We start from the raw sequence: 18,309 nt of genomic DNA on the forward strand, positions 1-18,309 counted from the left end.
AAAGAGCAGTCTAAGCTTGTACTTTTATGAAAAATACTCCTCTGTTTACAACTCCCTAATTTCAACATAACTCATCACTTATGTTACTACATTAGAAAACTGATACTAGTTTTATAAACAAACCTGATTGTTATCCTACAACATCAGGTATCCATGGTATCTGCCACAATTCTCTTTGGCTGCACTTTCATACAATATTTTATTTCATGCTAGAAAATTCATATTCCTGAAACAAAGCCTCACCTTCATGTTCAGCTTACTTAATACTTTTGCTCTAGAAAAAATTCCAAAAGGAATTTTGTTAATGCGGTTATGTTCCATATTGAGAGCGTAGATAGTAGAGAACTGTGAAGGGCCACCCACGGGGTAAGATTGAAAACAGTTCCTTGCCAGAGTTAGACTAGTCAGATTCACAAGACTTGATAAGAGACCCTATGAGAGCAAAATGAACAAATCAAATTATATACTTTATGTACTCTAATCTCCTTGTACTTGAATAGATATTTTTCTCTTATATGCAACCTAGCTATCCTGTTTTTTTCACATAGAAATATCTTTAAGTGTCATGCTTTCTGCTTTTGACAATACTTTTAATAGCTTTAATATTTGCAGTTCTGACAAGTCATAGCATATGTGAGCCATTTGTTAAGTATTTTAAAAGATAGCTCGGTCTCTGAGTTTACTTTACCCCCATGCAGACATGTAAAGTTTTATAAAACAAAAATTATGTCATTCTCAAGAAGAAATTTAAGCTTCAATGTCCCATATAAAAAAGTAAGAGGTGACAGACAAAACTTGCCACTCTTTTGAACTGCCATATCATCACAGGATTCTTCCTTCAATTCTAAGAAAAATGATGTGACTATGGAAGATTTAAACGTTTAGCCAAAGGAAAACAGATCTTTGCTTGAATTTTAAAATGTATAACTACAAATGCAGAGAAATTAAGAACATGAAACACTAATCATTTATTTATGTCATTTTTAAGGAGAAAATATTATTCTTCACTCTAAATGCAGGGTAGGATATTCAGCTGTTTATTCCAAAACTACAGTGAAGATTTTGCATAGCTGATTTTTCAAGAGATCTTGAATGTTTCCCAAAACTAGCTCAAGGCTATCATAATACATTTTGAAACGCATCAGTATTTTAAGAAGGGGCGCTGGTCTTACCTGATACACCTCTTCTCAGAGATGTGGACATAGCATCCAGGCATGGGAGATTTCCATCTGCTCTCTGATTGGATGTTAAAGCTGTTCAGATACATTCCTGTTGCTATGCCTGATAGCTTGAAATGAAGAAGCGAAGCAACAGACTCTGTTGTGCTATATACTCTTAATCTAAACATGTTTCTCCTGAGTGAAGCCCATAGTCTGTCTTAATGTGCCTGCGCTCTCCTACTGTGCATGAGCTATCTGACTGCCGAAGGGATTCCCCTGCCTTGTGACTGTCACCGCCGGGATTTCCCATTTGCTTGCATGGGAATTCCCCGCCCCCTTTTGCTTGCACCTGAGGCGGGGAACGCTGGAGCTGCCCCATTTCCCTGCCACTTTCCTCTCTAGCCGTCTGCTTCCCCATCCTGCTGCCAAAATCTCCCCTAGCCTGCCGCTTCCTTCACCCCATCTCGCTGCTAAAATTGCCAGTCCAAAACCTTGGTATCTTGCCCCAAATCTCTCCAAAAATCGCTCTCCCAAAAGCTTCGTATCTTGCCCCAAATCTCTCCAAATATCGCTCCCCCAAAAGCTTCATACCTTGCACCAAATCTCTCCAAATATTACTCCCCCAAAAGCTTCATATCTTGCCCCAAATCTCTCCAAAAATTGCTCCCCAAAAAGCTTCATATCTTGCCCCAAATCTCTCCAAAAATCACTCCCCCAAAAGCTTCGTATCTTGCCCCAAATCTCTCCAAAAATCGCTCTCCGAAAAGCTTCACTTCTTGCCCCAAATCTCTCCAAAAATCGCTCCCCCAAAAGCTTCGTATCTTGCCCCAAATCTCTCCAAAAATCGCTCCCCCAAAAGCTTCATATCTTGCCCCAAATCTCTCCAAAAATCGCTCCCCCAAAAGCTTCCGAAGCCACCCCAAATCACTTCCAAAGTCTTCCAAACTCACCTCTCCTTTCAAAATGCCTCGTTTCTCCTTGCTGCCTTTCTTCACTCTATTTGCCTGGCATAGGAAGCTTTTGGGGGAGCGATTTTTGGAGAGATTTGGGGAAAGATAGAAAGCTTTGGGGGGAGCGATTTTTGGAGAGATTTGGAGCAAGATAGGAATCTCTGGAGCACCTAAAATGGCACCCAGCAATTTTAAAATGGCTCACCGCAACTGCTGATTTCAATAGAATTCCAGCCAATATATTTCAAACTGCTGTCAAACAAATGGCCAAAGCCTTCCAACTATTTAAAAGCTGTTAAGCAGTCTATCCAAAGTGATAGAGCAATTCATAATAACAAGCAGGCTGTCCAAAGCGATAAAGAAAGCCACAATGTTAGTCAGGCAATGTTAATCAGTACTTCAAGCTGTGATGTTTAAATGCTTGAATCCAAGCCATTAAGTGCTCTCAGAGGTCACAACAATGGCAGGCTGCCTAAAGGGGGCAAGAGCCACTCCTTAGCCTTTAAATAAAACTCCAAAACTTACAGTTCATAGTCTGTAGACTGAAATATAGTTCAAAGAATTTTAAAGCTGCACAGGTGTTATAGCTTCCACTCACTGGTCAATTTCTATAAGAGAATAGGCGTTGATTGCTTACCTGAACGCCTCTTCTCGTACGGTGAGCGGGTACAGCAGTCACATGGGTTGCTCATGTCCAATCCGGTGGAACTGAGCCTAGTATTAAAAAAGCTTGCCGGATCCGCCCCTTCCCCAGAATTCGCGAATCCATAGACTAGGCTCAGTTGTGAAGCTCTTTAGTGTTCAACTCTCATTGTTAGAGGAAGAAAGATATAGAAAGGTAAAGAAGACACATATAAGGGCGGGAAGTGACTGCTGTACCCGCTCACCGTACGAGAAGAGGCGTTCAGGTAAGCAATCAACGCCTATTCTCCGTACTGAAGGAGCGGGTCCAGCAGTCACATGGGACATACCCAATAGATGGTCCCTAGGGTGGGATTAGCTTGCTATCGTGTGAGATAACGGATTGGAGTACCCTTCTGCCGAAGGCAGCGTCCGCTGAAGCGTAAGAATCAATTTTGTAGTGCCTGATGAAGGAATTTGGCGAGGCCCAAGTGGCTGCTTTGCAGACCTCCTCCAACGGGGCTTGAGTCGCCCAAGCGGCCGAGGTGGCTGCGCTCCTGGTGGAATGCGCTGTGATGTTCCTTGGAACTGAGAGGGAGGCCGACTCATAGGCCTTAGATATAGTCCCTCTGATCCAACGGCCTATTACTGTTGAAGACACTTTGGCCCCCATGACTCTGGGATGATAGGCTACAAAGAGTGCTTCTGACCTCCGAAAGGGTCCTGTGCGTTGGATATATATTCTCAGCGCTCTGGTGAGATCCAGGGTGTGCCATCTAATTGCCAAGGGATGGTCTCGTTGGAGGCAGAAGGAAGGTAGGACAATGTCCTGAGATCTGTGGAACATGGAACTGACCTTGGGTAAGAAGGTGGGGTCCAGTCGCAAGACTACCTTGTCCTGATGGAATTGACAAAGGTCCTGCCTGATTGAGAGGGCAGCCAGCTCCGAAATGCGTCGGGCAGAGGTAATAGCCACCAGGAATGCTACCTTAAAGGATAGGTACCTGAGGGACGCCGATTTTAGGGGTTCGTATGGTGCCTGCGTGAGGGAATGGAGAACCCGTGGCAAATCCCAGGAAGGGTACCTGTGGACCTTGGAAGGTCTGAGATTGGCTATGCCCTTGAGGAATTCCTGAACTTCAGGGAAGGATCGGAGAGGCTGTCTGCGGGGACCCCCTAGGACAGATGAAATGGCTGCCAGATGACGCCGGAGGGTGCTGGTGGAAAGTCCTTTATGGAAGCCTTGCATAAGGAAGGAAATAATTCTGTGTATGGGGATGCACAGAGGGGAGAGACCTTCCTGTAGACACCACTGGTGAAACTTGGACCACGTGTGGTCGTAGATTCGATTGGTCGAACCCCTTCTGGCCTTTAAAATGACCTCCACTGAATCGGGGTCATGACCACGCAGTTCTAGATCTCTCCTGATAACAGCCAGGCGGTGAGGTGGAACCACTCCGGGTCTGGATGGAAAGAGGCCCCCTGCCGCAGCATATCCCCCGAAACGGGGAGTCGCCAAGGGTCCTGGACGGACAGCTGTTGGAGATCCGCGAACCAGGGCCGGCGGGGCCAATGAGGGGCGATTATGATTACTCGGGCCCTCTCGGTGAGGACCTTGTGAATCACGTCCGGGAGGATTGGAATTGGAGGAAATGCGTAGAGTAGGCCTGGAGGCCATGGACTCCGGAGGGCATTGATTGCTTCCGCTCCCGGGGATGGAAATCTGGAATAGAAGCGAGGGAGTTGGGCGTTCGCATTGGTCGCGAAGAGATCCAGGATTGGTAGGCCGAATCTGAGAGTGATTTGATGGAACAGGTCTTGATGGAGGTTCCACTCTCCTGGGTCTATCGTTGCTCGGGATAGCCAATCCGCCTGGACGTTGAGACTCCCCGAGATGTGATCGGCTAGGAGCGACTGGAGATGTTTTTCCGCCCAAAGGCCCAACTTGAGGGCTTCCCTCATGAGAGCCTTGGATCTCGTGCCTCCCTGTCTGCAGATATGGCTTTTTGTGGCAATGTTGTCGGTGAGAATGAGAACGTGCCGGTTGGGGATGCGAGGAGAGAAATGCTTCAGAGCCAGGGAAACGGCTCTTAACTCTAGCCAATTGATTGGCCTGGAAGCTTCCTCCGGGGACCACGTGCCCTGGGCTATCATCCCCTGGGCGTGGGCGCCCCATCCCGATAGACTGGCATCTGTAGTGATGACAAATTGATCCGGGCACCTGAACGGGGATCCTTTGTCCATGGCCGGAGACTTCCACCACTTGAAGGATCTGCGAACACTCAGTGGGATGACAATGCGTCGATTTGAGTTGCTGTGCCCCGATCTCTGAAAAGGCAACAGGAGCCACTGGAGTTCCCTAGCATGAAGGCGAGCCCAGGGAATGATGCCTATGCATGACACCATCTTCCCCAAAAGGGAAGATAGAGTAACTATGGATACTGAAGCATTAGATAAAATGTTAGAAATTAACTCCACTATACTGAGTTTTCTCTCGGGAGAGAGAAAAACCTGGGAGGATTCTGAATCAATAATGGATCCCAGGTGAGAAATGGAAGTGGAAGGTTGGAGGTGACTTTTATCAAAGTTGATGGAAAATCCATGGTCCTGAAGGACTGACATGGCTACCGAAAGGTCTGTTTTCACTCTCTCTAGGGAGTTCCCATGAATCAAAATATCATCAAGATAACATAAAATGTGGATGGGAGACGCCCGGATATAGGCCGCCAGGGACCCCAAGAGCTTTGTAAAGACTCGAGGGGCCGAGGAAAGGCCAAATGGCATCGCCCTATACTGGAAATGCCTGCCTTGAAAGGAAAAACGTAAAAATTTTCTGTGGCATTTGGCTATAGGAATGTGAAGGTAGGCCTCAGTGAGGTCTAAGGAGACCATGAAATCTCCCGAATGAATGGCGGCCAAAATAGAAGACAAGGAGTGCATCTTAAACTTCCTATATTTGATGAATAGGTTTAGTCTCTTTAAATCCAAAATAGCTCTCCAACCTCCAGAGGACTTTGGAACCATAAATAGGATGGAGTAAAAACCTAGGCCCTTCTGATCGGAAGGGACCGGTTGAATGGCTCTGATGGACAATAGATGAGAAATGGCCTCCTCCATACGGTTACAATCTGAGGATGACCTGGGAGAAGGGCAGGAAATAAAACGTTTAGGGGGAGGAGAAATAAATTCTAAAAGAAGGCCTGATTGAACAGTGTCAATGACCCAAGGGTCCTTGGAGGTGAGACGCCATTTAGAGGCGAAATGGGCTAGGCGACCCCCTATGGGAATGGAGGTAAGATTACCATCTAGGTTTTTTTGAAGCCCTGTTAGAGGAAGCTCCCCTTTGGAAGCGAAACCCTCTACCCCTGGAGTTCCTACCTTGGGAACGAAAGCGGGGGGAATACTGACCTGGAGATCTCTGATAGGAAGCCGCTTGATCTTGCTGGCGCCCTGGGCGACGAAAGGACTGCGTTTTGGTAGCCTTTTTTGTGGTTGGACCCAAAACTTTCTTCTTGTCCGTGGTCTCCGTGAGGAGTGGATCCAGAAGATCACCGAAGAGAAGGTCGCGCTTTAAGGGGCCCTGGGATAACTGCCACTTTTGGCGAACTCCCGCTTGCCAAGGGCGAATCCATAGGAGTCTTCTTGCCGTTGTAGAAGCTGCAATAGACTTAGCAGAAAATCTAGTAGATTGCAAGGTGGCATCAGCCACGTACTGGGCAGCTGCAAAGACCTTGTTGAAGTCTTGTTGACCTCTCAAGTCATCGGGAGGAATATGCTGTTGAAGTTGGCGAAGCCACAGCAGCGTGGCTCTGGAGAAAAAGGAAGCCGCTGCAGAACTTTTAATGGCCCAGGAATCAGCGGTGAATCCTCTTTTGAGCATTTGCTCAATGCGCTTGTCCTCTGGGCGGAGGACTTCCTCCGCCTCGCCTGGCACAGCCGCTGCCGAATGAAGAATCTTGACAGGTTCATCTGGTTTGGGAAAGGATAGAAGCTCTTCATAGGAAGAGGAAAGTTTGTACAACTTTCTATCCTTGGTGGAGGGATTAAGGCCAGATGCTGGAAATTCCCACTGTTTGAGTAAGGCATCTTTAAATAATTTAGGCATAGGAATTACCTCGTTATCCTCCTGTTCCTCTGTGAAGTAAGGTAAATTCTCCTCTGGGGGATCAGTGGAAGTGGAGGATTGTTTCTCCTGGGCCGCTAATCCCGTAGAAATTCTAGCTTTGAGGAGGAGAGATTTGAATAATTGAGAGGGAAAAATAGTAATTGGAGGAGGAACCTTTATTTGGGATTCCTCATCATCTGATAAGCCTTGGAAAGCATCCTCATCATCCTCTATATCCTCATATTCATCCTGGGAGGAATCTGAATCATCCTGAATAGGAGCTCTGACCGCTGGGGAAGAACCCAAGGGGCGGGAGGAGCGAGAAGGAGGAAGAGGTAAGGAAGGCTCATTGATGGTGGAGAGTTTGGCATCAATGGCTTTGGACAGCACAGCAAATATAGACTGGAACTCAGGAGGTAAACTGGAAATATCAGCAGAAATGGCAGAAGAATTCCTAAAGGCCTGGGAAGATCCTGGCTGGGGGGAATCTTCAATAATATCTGGTTCCTCTGGACCTATGCCCCATAGGTTAGGTTGGGGTCTGTCTAGGTTTGGCTCATCCAGAGATAACACAGGGACCCCAGAAGGAGGTAGACTAGAAGCCTCTGGGGGGTCTTGACTACTGATTACTTGGGCCTGTGATTTGTCATGGATTTTTTGTAGGGCTAGGTCCCTTCTCTTCTCGGCCCTGGTGACCTTGGTCGAGGGGCGGGCCCCTGGAGAAGAGGAGGAAGAGGCCTGGGGGATACTAGTAATTTCATCGCCTGTAGGCCTGGCCTCTCTGGGACCTTTAGTTGTGCCTCTCTTGGGAAAAGTAGCCATAGTCTGACAATTAACAGAAGACAAGGCTGAGCCAATAACTGAATAATAAGGAGAAGAATTTCAAGGACTTCCCAAGAGGAATGGATCCTGCTTCGAGGCCTCGAAGCTGCTGAGACGTGAGGACAATCTGGGCAAACCCAGAGTTCGTGCCCCCAAATCCAGCGGGGCCAGCCTCCCTAAACTTTGTAATTAAGTAAACCAAGGCACTCTGGTTGGAGGCTTAGCCGGTGGAGAATTTAGCCTGGGACCCCCAAGGCCCGCTCCGGGATCCACGCGGTGGACTGAGGCCTACGGGGCTGGCAGGAGGCCAACACGAGAGGCCTAGATTTAAAAAGGGCGCGAAGGCCTTCGCGCCGAAAAAATCGCCCCGTAAATACTTAAAGGGGAAGCGATCGACTAAGTCCAGGAGACTAGAAGGCGTCTCACTCCGCAGGAGGTATTTCTTAAGCCCTTAAATATTTTTGTATACAATAAATAATCAATAATTCAATAAATAAATACTTGCACCAAGACCTCCAGGCCAAAGGATTAGAAGAATCCACAAGCGGCCGCAGGAATCGTAACCGGCAAAAACCGCCGGGGGAAAACGAAACCGCAACTTCTCCCAAGGAAAAAAGCCGAGCCGCTTTATTTTTTTATTTTTTTCTTTTAAACGGCTGGCGCAATTAGTGCAAGTAAATGAATAAAGACAATAAATCTTACTACTTTTTGAAGGAAAGATCGAAGGGAAGGTGTTAGAATGTTGAACGAGCTATCACAATACAACCGCAGGATATGCGAACTGAGCGAATTCTGGGGAAGGGGCGGATCCGGCAAGCTTTTTTAATACTAGGCTCAGTTCCACCGGATTGGACATGAGCAACCCATGTGACTGCTGGACCCGCTCCTTCAGTACGGAGAAACCTAAAGCACAACCGTCTTTGCTGAGCGATTAAGTGAGTGAAAAAACTATCAAGCATAGCAACAGGGCATGACCTGAACAGCTTTGACAAACTCAGTCCATTCAGAGAGCAGACAGAAATATCCCATGCCTGGATTCTATATCCACCATGAGGAGAATTAAAAGTTGAATGTATTATTGTTAAAAGAATCCCAATATAAACAATTTATGAATAGAGTTGGAATAGAGTGAGGCAACCACTTTTTTCAGCTAATATTTTAAGACATGTTTACTTGGCAGGCATTTCATCATTAAAAACTATGTTTTGCAAGTCTGCAGGTTTTTTAAGAAATGCATTTTCTTTCTTCTGCAGCCAAAGTGATATGCTTTAATGGATTACGCTATTTCACTAATAAGTGGTTCATTTTAGAAGCAGTTAAAAATTATATACAGATCAGCACTTAAAAATGCAAACGTCTATTTGTTAACAGTGCTTTAGACTGGGAGCCCATTTATAAAGCAATTTGATTTCTAGTCAGTTTCTTTTGTGTGTTTAATTACATACACTTAAGTAACTTTCCTAATGTTCTTGGGAGGGGAGATTAATTACTAAGCAACTTTCTCCCATTAGCAAAGTCTACAACCAATATTTACTCGTTCCCAATCAACTTTAGTATTAATAATTCATATGATACTTGATGAATTTCAGTGCCTTATTTCTACATCATTTCTTATTTGATGCCAATTCCAATAATTCATATCAACATTATATATCACTTTAAACTGAAATATTAATCCATATTTATTACACAGATATGTAAGTAACTTTACAATCTACAATTTCTTCCTCCACATTACTGAGCTAATACATTTTTGTTTTATATACAGATTTTTATTTTAAAATTTAATATGAGACGTGCTTTGAGGTGAAGATGATGGGAGACATCTCCAATATCCAAAATAAAACTGTATTATTTGTAATAATAATATTTTAAAAACTAATTTGAAATAATAATATTCCAAATCTTGGTTTATAATTTGGAAATATTTGCTGATAATCCTGGTTTCTTTTAACAGGCATTTAATATTGCCTTTTTAATGTTTTTAATCTGTTTGTACATTGTCAAGAAATCTGCATGAAGTCAAGGTCAATTTATGAAGATTGTTATAATGGCTACAATATTTGAAAAATTTTGTAAATTTGATTTAGTTTCATTTATCACATTTAGAAACTACCTATCTTCCTAAAAGATCAACCTTAAGCAGTATAAACCTTTAGGGTTAAATCAATCAGTATGTCATTTGGCAATGTTAAACAAATCAAAAGATCTCTTGCATACACTCCTGTTTACTTTTCAAAATTAAACTAATATAATGAAGCCAAAATAGAATCAAGTGGTTTCTACATTTAATAAAATAAATAAGCAAATCTGGTCCTCAGACTTTTATTTAGTATTATATAATTTATGACGAAGACACTTTTCTTATTTTCCTTTACTCAAATTGAATAATTTATTCAAAAGTAGAGATTCTTGCTTCTCAATTGTCTTACCTCTGGCAAAGTAGAAATAATGTTATTTTCCAAATTTAACTCATCAAGTTTACTGCACTGTGCTAGAGTCCTGGGTATTGCTGAGAGACGATTATATCTCAGACCAAGGCTTTTCAAAGTAGATAGATTTCCTGAAAACAAAACAAAATGTTTAAGAATCTTTTGTTTAGAAATTCCTATTAACCTGTATTTATTCTTGGGAAAGGACAAGTCCCTCTTCTCTTTTATTACTGTTTATTGGAAAAGGCATACACTTTTCACACAAATATATGAATACCTTGAACATTAGGATAATTTTCCAACATATAAATATACTACTCTAACAAATTCATCAATATTTCAACAATATTCCATTAGTCAAGATAATTTTCCACCACTGTGCTTTGCTCTCATTTCTGGCTTCCCAGCAATACTTTTAATGCATAAATCTAAATGCTTTGCAGTTTTTTTAAATCATTACTAGCTGTCATCACCACAATACTTTAAAGCAATTTACACATTTTTAGATTATTATGATAAGTGTTTCCTTATGCAAGGAGGGGCAACATTAATAGCTTTCAAAAGCAGTGAGACAAAAAACCTTGCAACTGAACTTCATGCCAAAAGCTAATTAATGAAAGATCTTCTGTCGTCTCCTGAAAATTGCTTTTGAGTGATAGATACTATTTAGGCAAATAATGAGTACTGGGGAAACACTGTCAAAGTAAACTAATTTATGCACAAAAACCTTAGTTTCACTCATGTGACTCATGTAATAAAAACTCAAGAAATTAATCGGTTTTAAAAAGTGTACTAATGCAAATACACTTAGATACACTAACTAAAAACCTGTAAATTCTGGAAACACAGCTAAAAGTAGGAGAAAAAAATTAGACCTGCCAGCTCATAGCACAACTCTAACTTTAAAATGTGTCTGTAGATAAAAGCTGCACTAAAGCCAGATAGATCTGGACTTTGAGCTAATTTCAGAATTAGATAACCGAATATATCTTGATAAATTCCTCCCCCCCCAAAAAAAGAGGGGGTTGGAGAAAGGACAACCCCCCCCCCCCATACTCAGAATCTTAGCAAAAAGATGTTCATGACATATGGACCTTGCCTACTTTGACTATATTACTAGATTGTCTACAAAGATCACAGATAAAATCTAGTAGTATTACAAATAAATTAAACCACATATACATGTATACAGTGGAAGTTCATTTTAATAGACTAATGGGAAGAAATAGTTTGTTCATAAATGTGCATTAAATATGAAAGAACATCATTGTATGAACTTACATCTGTTAAATACAATATTGAAATTGTGTCCTTTTAATTATTTGAATAATGAAATAATTATCCAAACGCCATAACCCGGTCCATTGCATGAGAAGATCTGCTAAATCAGCATTTTGTTGTACTGTTTATGCCTGAACTCTTTCTGTAAACAAGGAATGTTGCACAGTGTATGGGTAGTATATTAAAATTTAAAATTAAAGCTAGTATAGAAAGTTTTCCTTCTTATTTTACTAACTTCAAATGATTTAATTCACCAAACAACGATGGCAACAGTTATCAATATTTATGAGCCCATAAATATATGGAAAACCTATTTAGAATGTATGAAGAAAATGCTAAAATGAATCAATGCATGCATGCATGATTGAATGAATGAATTGAATTAATCTGTATTGAAAGAAATACAGTTATGTCTTAGCTTGAGAATTTTTAAAAAGGAGGATATAACTAATTATGTTCAGATCTAATGGACTGATAAACACACTCTTGATGAAAACATTCAGTGGAAAAGGCAAGAGTGATATTAATTTCTGAATGAAGGATAGATTTGGACAAAGAAAAGTGAAAGAAACCAGACTGAAAAAGAACAGCCACAGGAATAGATAACTCCATGTAAGAAAACAACTGTTTGTAAAATTATAATAAAATATATTCTATACTATTTATTCAGAGAAAAGGGTACAAAAAGTGCAAAGAATGTAGTCAAAAAACAAGGAACAATTTTAAAAGGCACAATACAGAGAAAGTTTGATGGGAGTTTAAAAAGTTTCAGAAATGGAGGGAAACAGCCAAATGAGAAGGCTCCAATACAATGAATGAAATAACAAATTAAAATTATGAGATGACTTGGGGTTACACCGATATGAGGAAATTTTGGAAAGAGCATTGCAGAGATTTGCATAGTAGAATCAAAATAAATAAAATCAAAATTACTGCCCTTTACAAAAAGCAAGTTAGAAATGGTGCTAAAATCCTGAAAAATACTAGTTATAGCTATAGATGGGCTACCCGGAAAAATGTTAAAATAAGAATGTGGTCTGTTTAGAGTAGTTGTAATGCTTGTTTAACATGATTGTAAAGCCTTCTCCTATGTCAAAAATGGGAAGAATATAGTTATTGTTCTTTTATATAAAGAAAAATATAATAACAGAACAAAAAACTATATGTGCTAAGAAGGAAGATATTTGGTAGAATTCTCACCAAAAATCTATGAGATCTAACAAGTAACAATTTGGAAAATTCACTGAAACTTTATTCTATGGAGGGGATATGCAGATCAGATTTTTGTGGTCATTACTATTTTTGACAAATTTATGAATGTGAGAAAGAGAAACGTTTGAAAGAGAAATATAATATAGTTGAAAGCATATATTTGAAAGTTATATATAAATAGTGAAAAATGAGAGTAAATAGAAAGCTTAATTTTGGGGCATCTTCAATATCATCTACTTCATGTAGTATATTCTTGTTCAAAATGAACCAAGACAGTCATTCCTCACTTTCCTGGAAGCATATGTTTTTCAGCTCATGAAAACTAATCTTTCTTTCACTAAAGTCTTAACATGGGAAGCCATCACCAAGGAGAAGTTTCTATCTCAAAGAAATGTGACAGAATAGGCGTTGATTGCTGACCTGAACGCCTCTTCTCGTACGCTGAGCAGGTACAGCAGTCACATGGGTTGCTCGCTGTCCAATCCACATAGGACCGAGCCTGTCTTTAAAAAGATTGCTGGATCTGTCCCTTCCCCAGAATTCGCGAATCTGTAGATTTAGGCTCAAAAAGTGGTGGCTATAATAGTGCTCTGCTCTGATAGATAAGGAAGGAAGGAAAAAGGCACAACCATACTCAGTAGTACATAGGGAGGGAAGTGACTACTGTACCCGCTCAGTGTATGAGAAGAGGCGTTCATGTAAGCAATCAATGCCTACTATCCATACTGAAAGAGCGGGTCCAACAGTCACGTGGGGCACACCCAATAGATGTGTCCCTAGGGAGGGATTAGTTGGCTATCATGGGAGACTGCAGATGTGTTTCCACCCAAAGACCCACTTTCAGTGCTTCCTGCAACAGGGCCTTGGACCGGGTGCCTCTTTGTCTCCAGATGTGGCTGTTCGTCACCATATTGTCCGTTAGGATCAGAACATGTGGGTTGAAGATGTGTGGTTTGAACTTCTTGAGGGCTAGCGACACTGCTCTCAGTTCCAGCCAATTGATTGGCTTGGTTGACTCCTCCGTTGACCACGTGCCTTGGGCTATCAGGCCCAGAACATGGGCTCCCCGCCCAGCAGACTGGCATCCGTGGTGATGGTAAACTGGTTTGGAATCCTTTGTCCAGGGCGGAGGAGGTCCACCACGAGAGGGATCTCAGGACGACAGGAGGAACGAGAATGGAGCGTGCCAAGTTTCTGATTCCTGATCTATGGAATGGCAACAAGAGCCATTGGAGTTCCCTGGCATGAAGACGTGCCCAGGGAATGATGCCAATACAGGACACCATCTTTCCCAGTAGGGAAGACAGGGAGGCGATGGATACCTTTCTTTGGGACCTAATTTGAGAAATAAGCTTTTTGATGCTGATCTTCCTCTCAGTAGAAAGGAAAACCTGAGATAGGTGGGAATCTATGACTTCCCCCAGGTGCTAAAGGGAAGTGGAAGGATGAAGCTGACCTTTTTTGATATTGATGGAGAAACCATGCTCCTGTAGGATAGACATGGATAATTGAAGATCTGTCCGGGGGCCCTCTTTGAAGGGACCGTGAACTAAAATGTCATCTAAATAACACAGAATATGAATGGGGTAGCCCAGATATGAACCGCCAAGGCGCCCAAGAGCTTAGTAAAGACTCAAGGGGCCGAGAACAGGCCGAAAGGCATGGCCCTGTACTGATAGCATTTGCCCTGAAAAGCAAAGAGGAGCAATTGCCTGTGGCCCTTTAAAATGGGAATATGGAGATAAGCCTCCATAAGGTCTAAGGAAGACATGAAGTCCCCCGGGTGAATGGAAGCCAGGATAAAAGATAAGGAATGCATCGTGAATTTTCTGTATTTAATTTACTGGTTTAATCTTTTAAGATCCAAAATGGCTCTCCATCCTCAAGAGGTCTTAGGGACCATGAAGAGGATGGAGTAGAAGCCAAGTCTTCTCTGAGAAGATGGAACTGGCTGGATAGCACTGATAGTAAGCAGATGTTGGATCACCTCCTCCATGCGGAAGGGGATCTAGAAGAAGGGCAAGAGATTAAACGTTTGGGGGGAATGGAGATAAACTCCAATTGGAGCCCCCATTCAACTGTGGAAATAACCCTTACAAGTACAGCGCCAGCTGGAAAGCGAACCAGGCCAAGAGCCCCCCAATGGGGATAGAGTGGTCATTACCACCTGGACCTTTTTTCAGGCCCTCGAGGAGGAGGAGCCTCTCTGATATTGAGACCCTCTGCCCCTATGGTCCTATCTGATTGGGAACGAAAGTGGGAATTATACTGACCTAAGTTCCTTTGAAACGTGAACCCCTGATCCTGTTGGCGATTGGACCACAGAAAGGACTGAAGCGTTTTAGTAGCCTTCTTGGTAGTAGGACCCAGGATTTTCTTCTTTAAGTAGAGGATCAAGTAAATCACCAAATAGTAGCTTACGATTTAGGGGACCCAAGGAGAGTTGCCACTTCTGCCTCACTCCCGCTTGCCAGAAGCCTCCTGGCTATTGTTGAGGCAGCCACCGATTTTGCCACAAATCTAGAGGATTGTGGGATGGCGCCCGCAATATACTGGGCCACTGCGAAGACCTTGTTGAGGTCCTGCTGGCCCCTTACATCATCAGGAGGGATATGCTGTTAAAGTTGCTGTAACCACAGAAGCATGGCTCTAATTAAGAAGGATGCTGACGCTGCACATTTAATGGCCCAGGTGTCAGTCAGGAAGCATTTCTTGAGCATTTGCTCCAGACGTTTGTCTTCCAGCTTTAAGACTTCTTCTGCATCGCCAGGCATAGCTGCTGCAGAATGCAGGGTCTTGACCGGCTCATCTGCCTTTGGACAAATAAGAAGATCCTCATAAGAAGGTGAGACTTTGTACAGTTTCTTATCTTTGGAGGAGGGATTAGAATCCACGGTTGGGTGATCCCACTGTTTCAACAAAGCGTCCTTGAATAGTCTAGGCATGGGGATGACCTCAGTATCTTCCTGCTCCTCCATGAAGAAGGGGAGATTTTCTTCTTGTGGAGCTGCAGAGGTCGGTGCAGGTTTGTCCTGACCTGAGAGGCCTGTACCTGCCCTAGCTTTGAGCAGTAGAGACTTAAACAACTGAAAGTGAAAAATAGTAGAGGATGGCGGAGTCTTGATTTGAGATTCTTCATCCTCAAACAGGCCTTGGAAGGGGTCATCCCTGTCTTCAGGATCTTCATCATCCTCGTTCTCCTTCTCAGAGGATTCAGTCTGGTTCTTGTGACTCTGTAGGTTGAGAAGGAAGTCATGGATCTAAAACGAGAGTGACTACGAGGATGGAAATGCACATTGATGGCCTTGAATTTGGCATCAATGGCTTGAGATAAGGCAGAAAATATAGCAGCTCAGGAGGAAGGTTAGTAATAGAAGTAGGTAAATCAGAGGGAACCCTGTGGGCACTGGAAGGTTCAGGCTCTAAGGGACCTTGATTCAAATGGTCTGGTACCTCTGGACCTAAGCCCCATAAATTAGGTTGGGGTCTATTTAGGTTTGGCTCATCCAGAGACAAGACAGGTACACCTGAGGGAGGCAGATCAAGGGGATCTGGGGGTTCTGGTGAGCTAACATGTACTTGGACCTGCACTCTTAATCATTTAGCTGATTGTTCATAGGTTTTTTGGAGTGCTTTATCCCTTCTCTTTTCAGCACTGGTGGGCCTGGCCACTGGTGGAGCTGCATGGGAGGAGGACGAGGCCTGGGGCATGATTTCAATTTCATCACCAGTAGGCCTAGGGTACTGAGTATTTCTGGAAGAAGTGCCTCTCTTGGGAATAGAAGAAACCATGGCCTGAACAAATTACAGGTACAAGGTCAAGAGCCAAAATTTGGGAGAAGCAATAGTCTGAACCAATAAATTCCCAAGAATTCCGAGGCCGAGGCGCGTCTGCCACTCAAAGACAATCTGGATCAATCCAGAGTTTGTGCCAATGAATCCAGAAGGGCTAGGCCTCACTGATTAAGCAACCAAGGCACACTTATTGAGAGGCCTAGCACAGGCATAGCACCTGAGACTCTCACAGCCTACTCTGAGCCACGTGATAGACTGTAAGGTGCCAAAGGACCTGTGCGTGGGCGGACCGATGGTGCCGGAATTACTGGACGCTGAGGGCCTTCACGCCAAGGAAACTCAATAAGAGTCAGATTAAGTCCAGGGGAAAGAAACAAGTGCCCTTGTAAAAGTGTCCCACTTCACAGGAGGTAACAGAAGCGAATTAGTAATAAAAACCTCCCAGCTGGGCAGATTTAACGATAGTAAAACTCGGCCAGCTGTAGCAAGGGGGCAAAGCAAATGCACAATTAACTAAAAGCCTGGTTGCAGCTTCTCCACTCGGAGCCGAGCCCAAGGAGGGCTGTCTGAAAGCCAAACTGCTTCGATTGCCGATAAGAAGGAACTAATTAGTTATCTTTTCTGTTGGTTTTAGAGAGAAAAAGAAAAAGGGAAGGTGTTTGTTTGGAGAGGAGCTGAGCCACCACATGTCCTGCCGGTAGGAGGACTGAGCGAATTCTGGGGAAGGGGCGGATCCAGCAATCTTTTTAAAGACAGGCTCAGTCCTATGCGGATTGGACATCGAGCAACCCACGTGACTGCTGGATCCACTCTTTCAGTACAGAGAAACACACATTTTTAAAAATACAAACAACAATGCAATTTCAAAATCATTTACATAAAATATCAAGTAATGTTATTACTATTACCATATTAATTGTATCAACTATTATCATATGTGCAATACATGGGTATAAATACCAGATCTATATATTTATTATAAATACAAAAATAAATTGATTAAATTATTGTTAAGAATGAAAGAGACGAATGATAAAGTCTAAAACCGGTAAGTATCTAAAACAAAACAAGAAATAAAACCACCAGAGTAATATTTTAAAAACTGAGTAATATCACCCTAAGTCAGTGTTTTTGAACCGGTGTGCCGTGGCACACTAGTGTGCCGCGAGACATGGTCAGGTGTGCCGCGAGGCGGCTCCTGCAAGTGGGAACTCTCTCTCGTTCTCTCTCTTCCTTTCTTCTCTGTGGAGGCCGGCGAAGGTTTTCCTTAGTTTGAACGTTCTGAGCAAGCTGGCAGGGGGATGGGAAGCAGCCCCTTTACTGACAGCCTGGGACGGGACTGTGAGAGGGGTGGGCGTTCCCACAGCGCTCGGAGCAACTAGCGGCCGGATCGACAGCGCCGCTGCAGCCACCGCTATGGGAGGAGCCGCGCCCAAAGAAAGACAGAGAGAAGGAAGGATCGGGCGGGCGGGGACAGCCACAAGTGAAAGCCTCAGCCCTGGAGCTCCCACTTGCAGTAGCTGCCCCCAGGCTATTGCCCGCCGCCGCCGCTATTGGCACCCTCCCACGGGAGGCTGGCAAAGGTTGCTTTGAAAGTCGGCCATGGCTTCTCATCGCTAATAGCAGCAGCAGGCAATAGCCGGGGGAGGGGCGGCTTCTGCAAGTGGGAGCTCCAGGGCTGAGGCTTCCACTTGTGGCTGTCCCCGCCCGCCCGATCCTTCCTTCTCTCCGTCTTTCTTTGGGCGCAGCTCCTCCCACAGCGGTGGCTGCAGCGGCGCTGGCGATCCGGCCGCTAGCTGCTCCGAGCGCTGTGGGAACGCCCACCCCTCTCACAGTCCCGTCCCGGGCTGTCAGTAAAGGGGCTGCTTCCCATCCCCCTGCCAGCTTGCTCAGAACATTCAAACTAAGGAAAACCTTCGCCGGCCTCCACA

At 43.7% G+C, this 18,309-nt stretch overlaps 1 protein-coding gene across 1 annotated transcript in view; it reads right to left on the reverse strand.

Moving 5' to 3' along the window:
• Positions 1-18,309, reverse strand: part of SHOC2 (SHOC2 leucine rich repeat scaffold protein) — a 78,063-nt gene that overhangs the window by 9,616 nt on the left and 50,138 nt on the right. The window contains exons 4-5 of the mRNA XM_070752736.1: positions 10,091-10,221; positions 244-432 (exon numbers count right to left, since the gene is read on the reverse strand). Coding sequence (XP_070608837.1) covers positions 244-432; positions 10,091-10,221 — 320 coding nt within the window. The remainder of the gene's footprint in view (positions 1-243; positions 433-10,090; positions 10,222-18,309) is intronic.

The sequence above is a fragment of the Erythrolamprus reginae genome, chromosome 5 (genome assembly GCF_031021105.1).
Source record: "Erythrolamprus reginae isolate rEryReg1 chromosome 5, rEryReg1.hap1, whole genome shotgun sequence".
Lineage (NCBI taxonomy): Eukaryota > Metazoa > Chordata > Lepidosauria > Squamata > Dipsadidae > Erythrolamprus > Erythrolamprus reginae.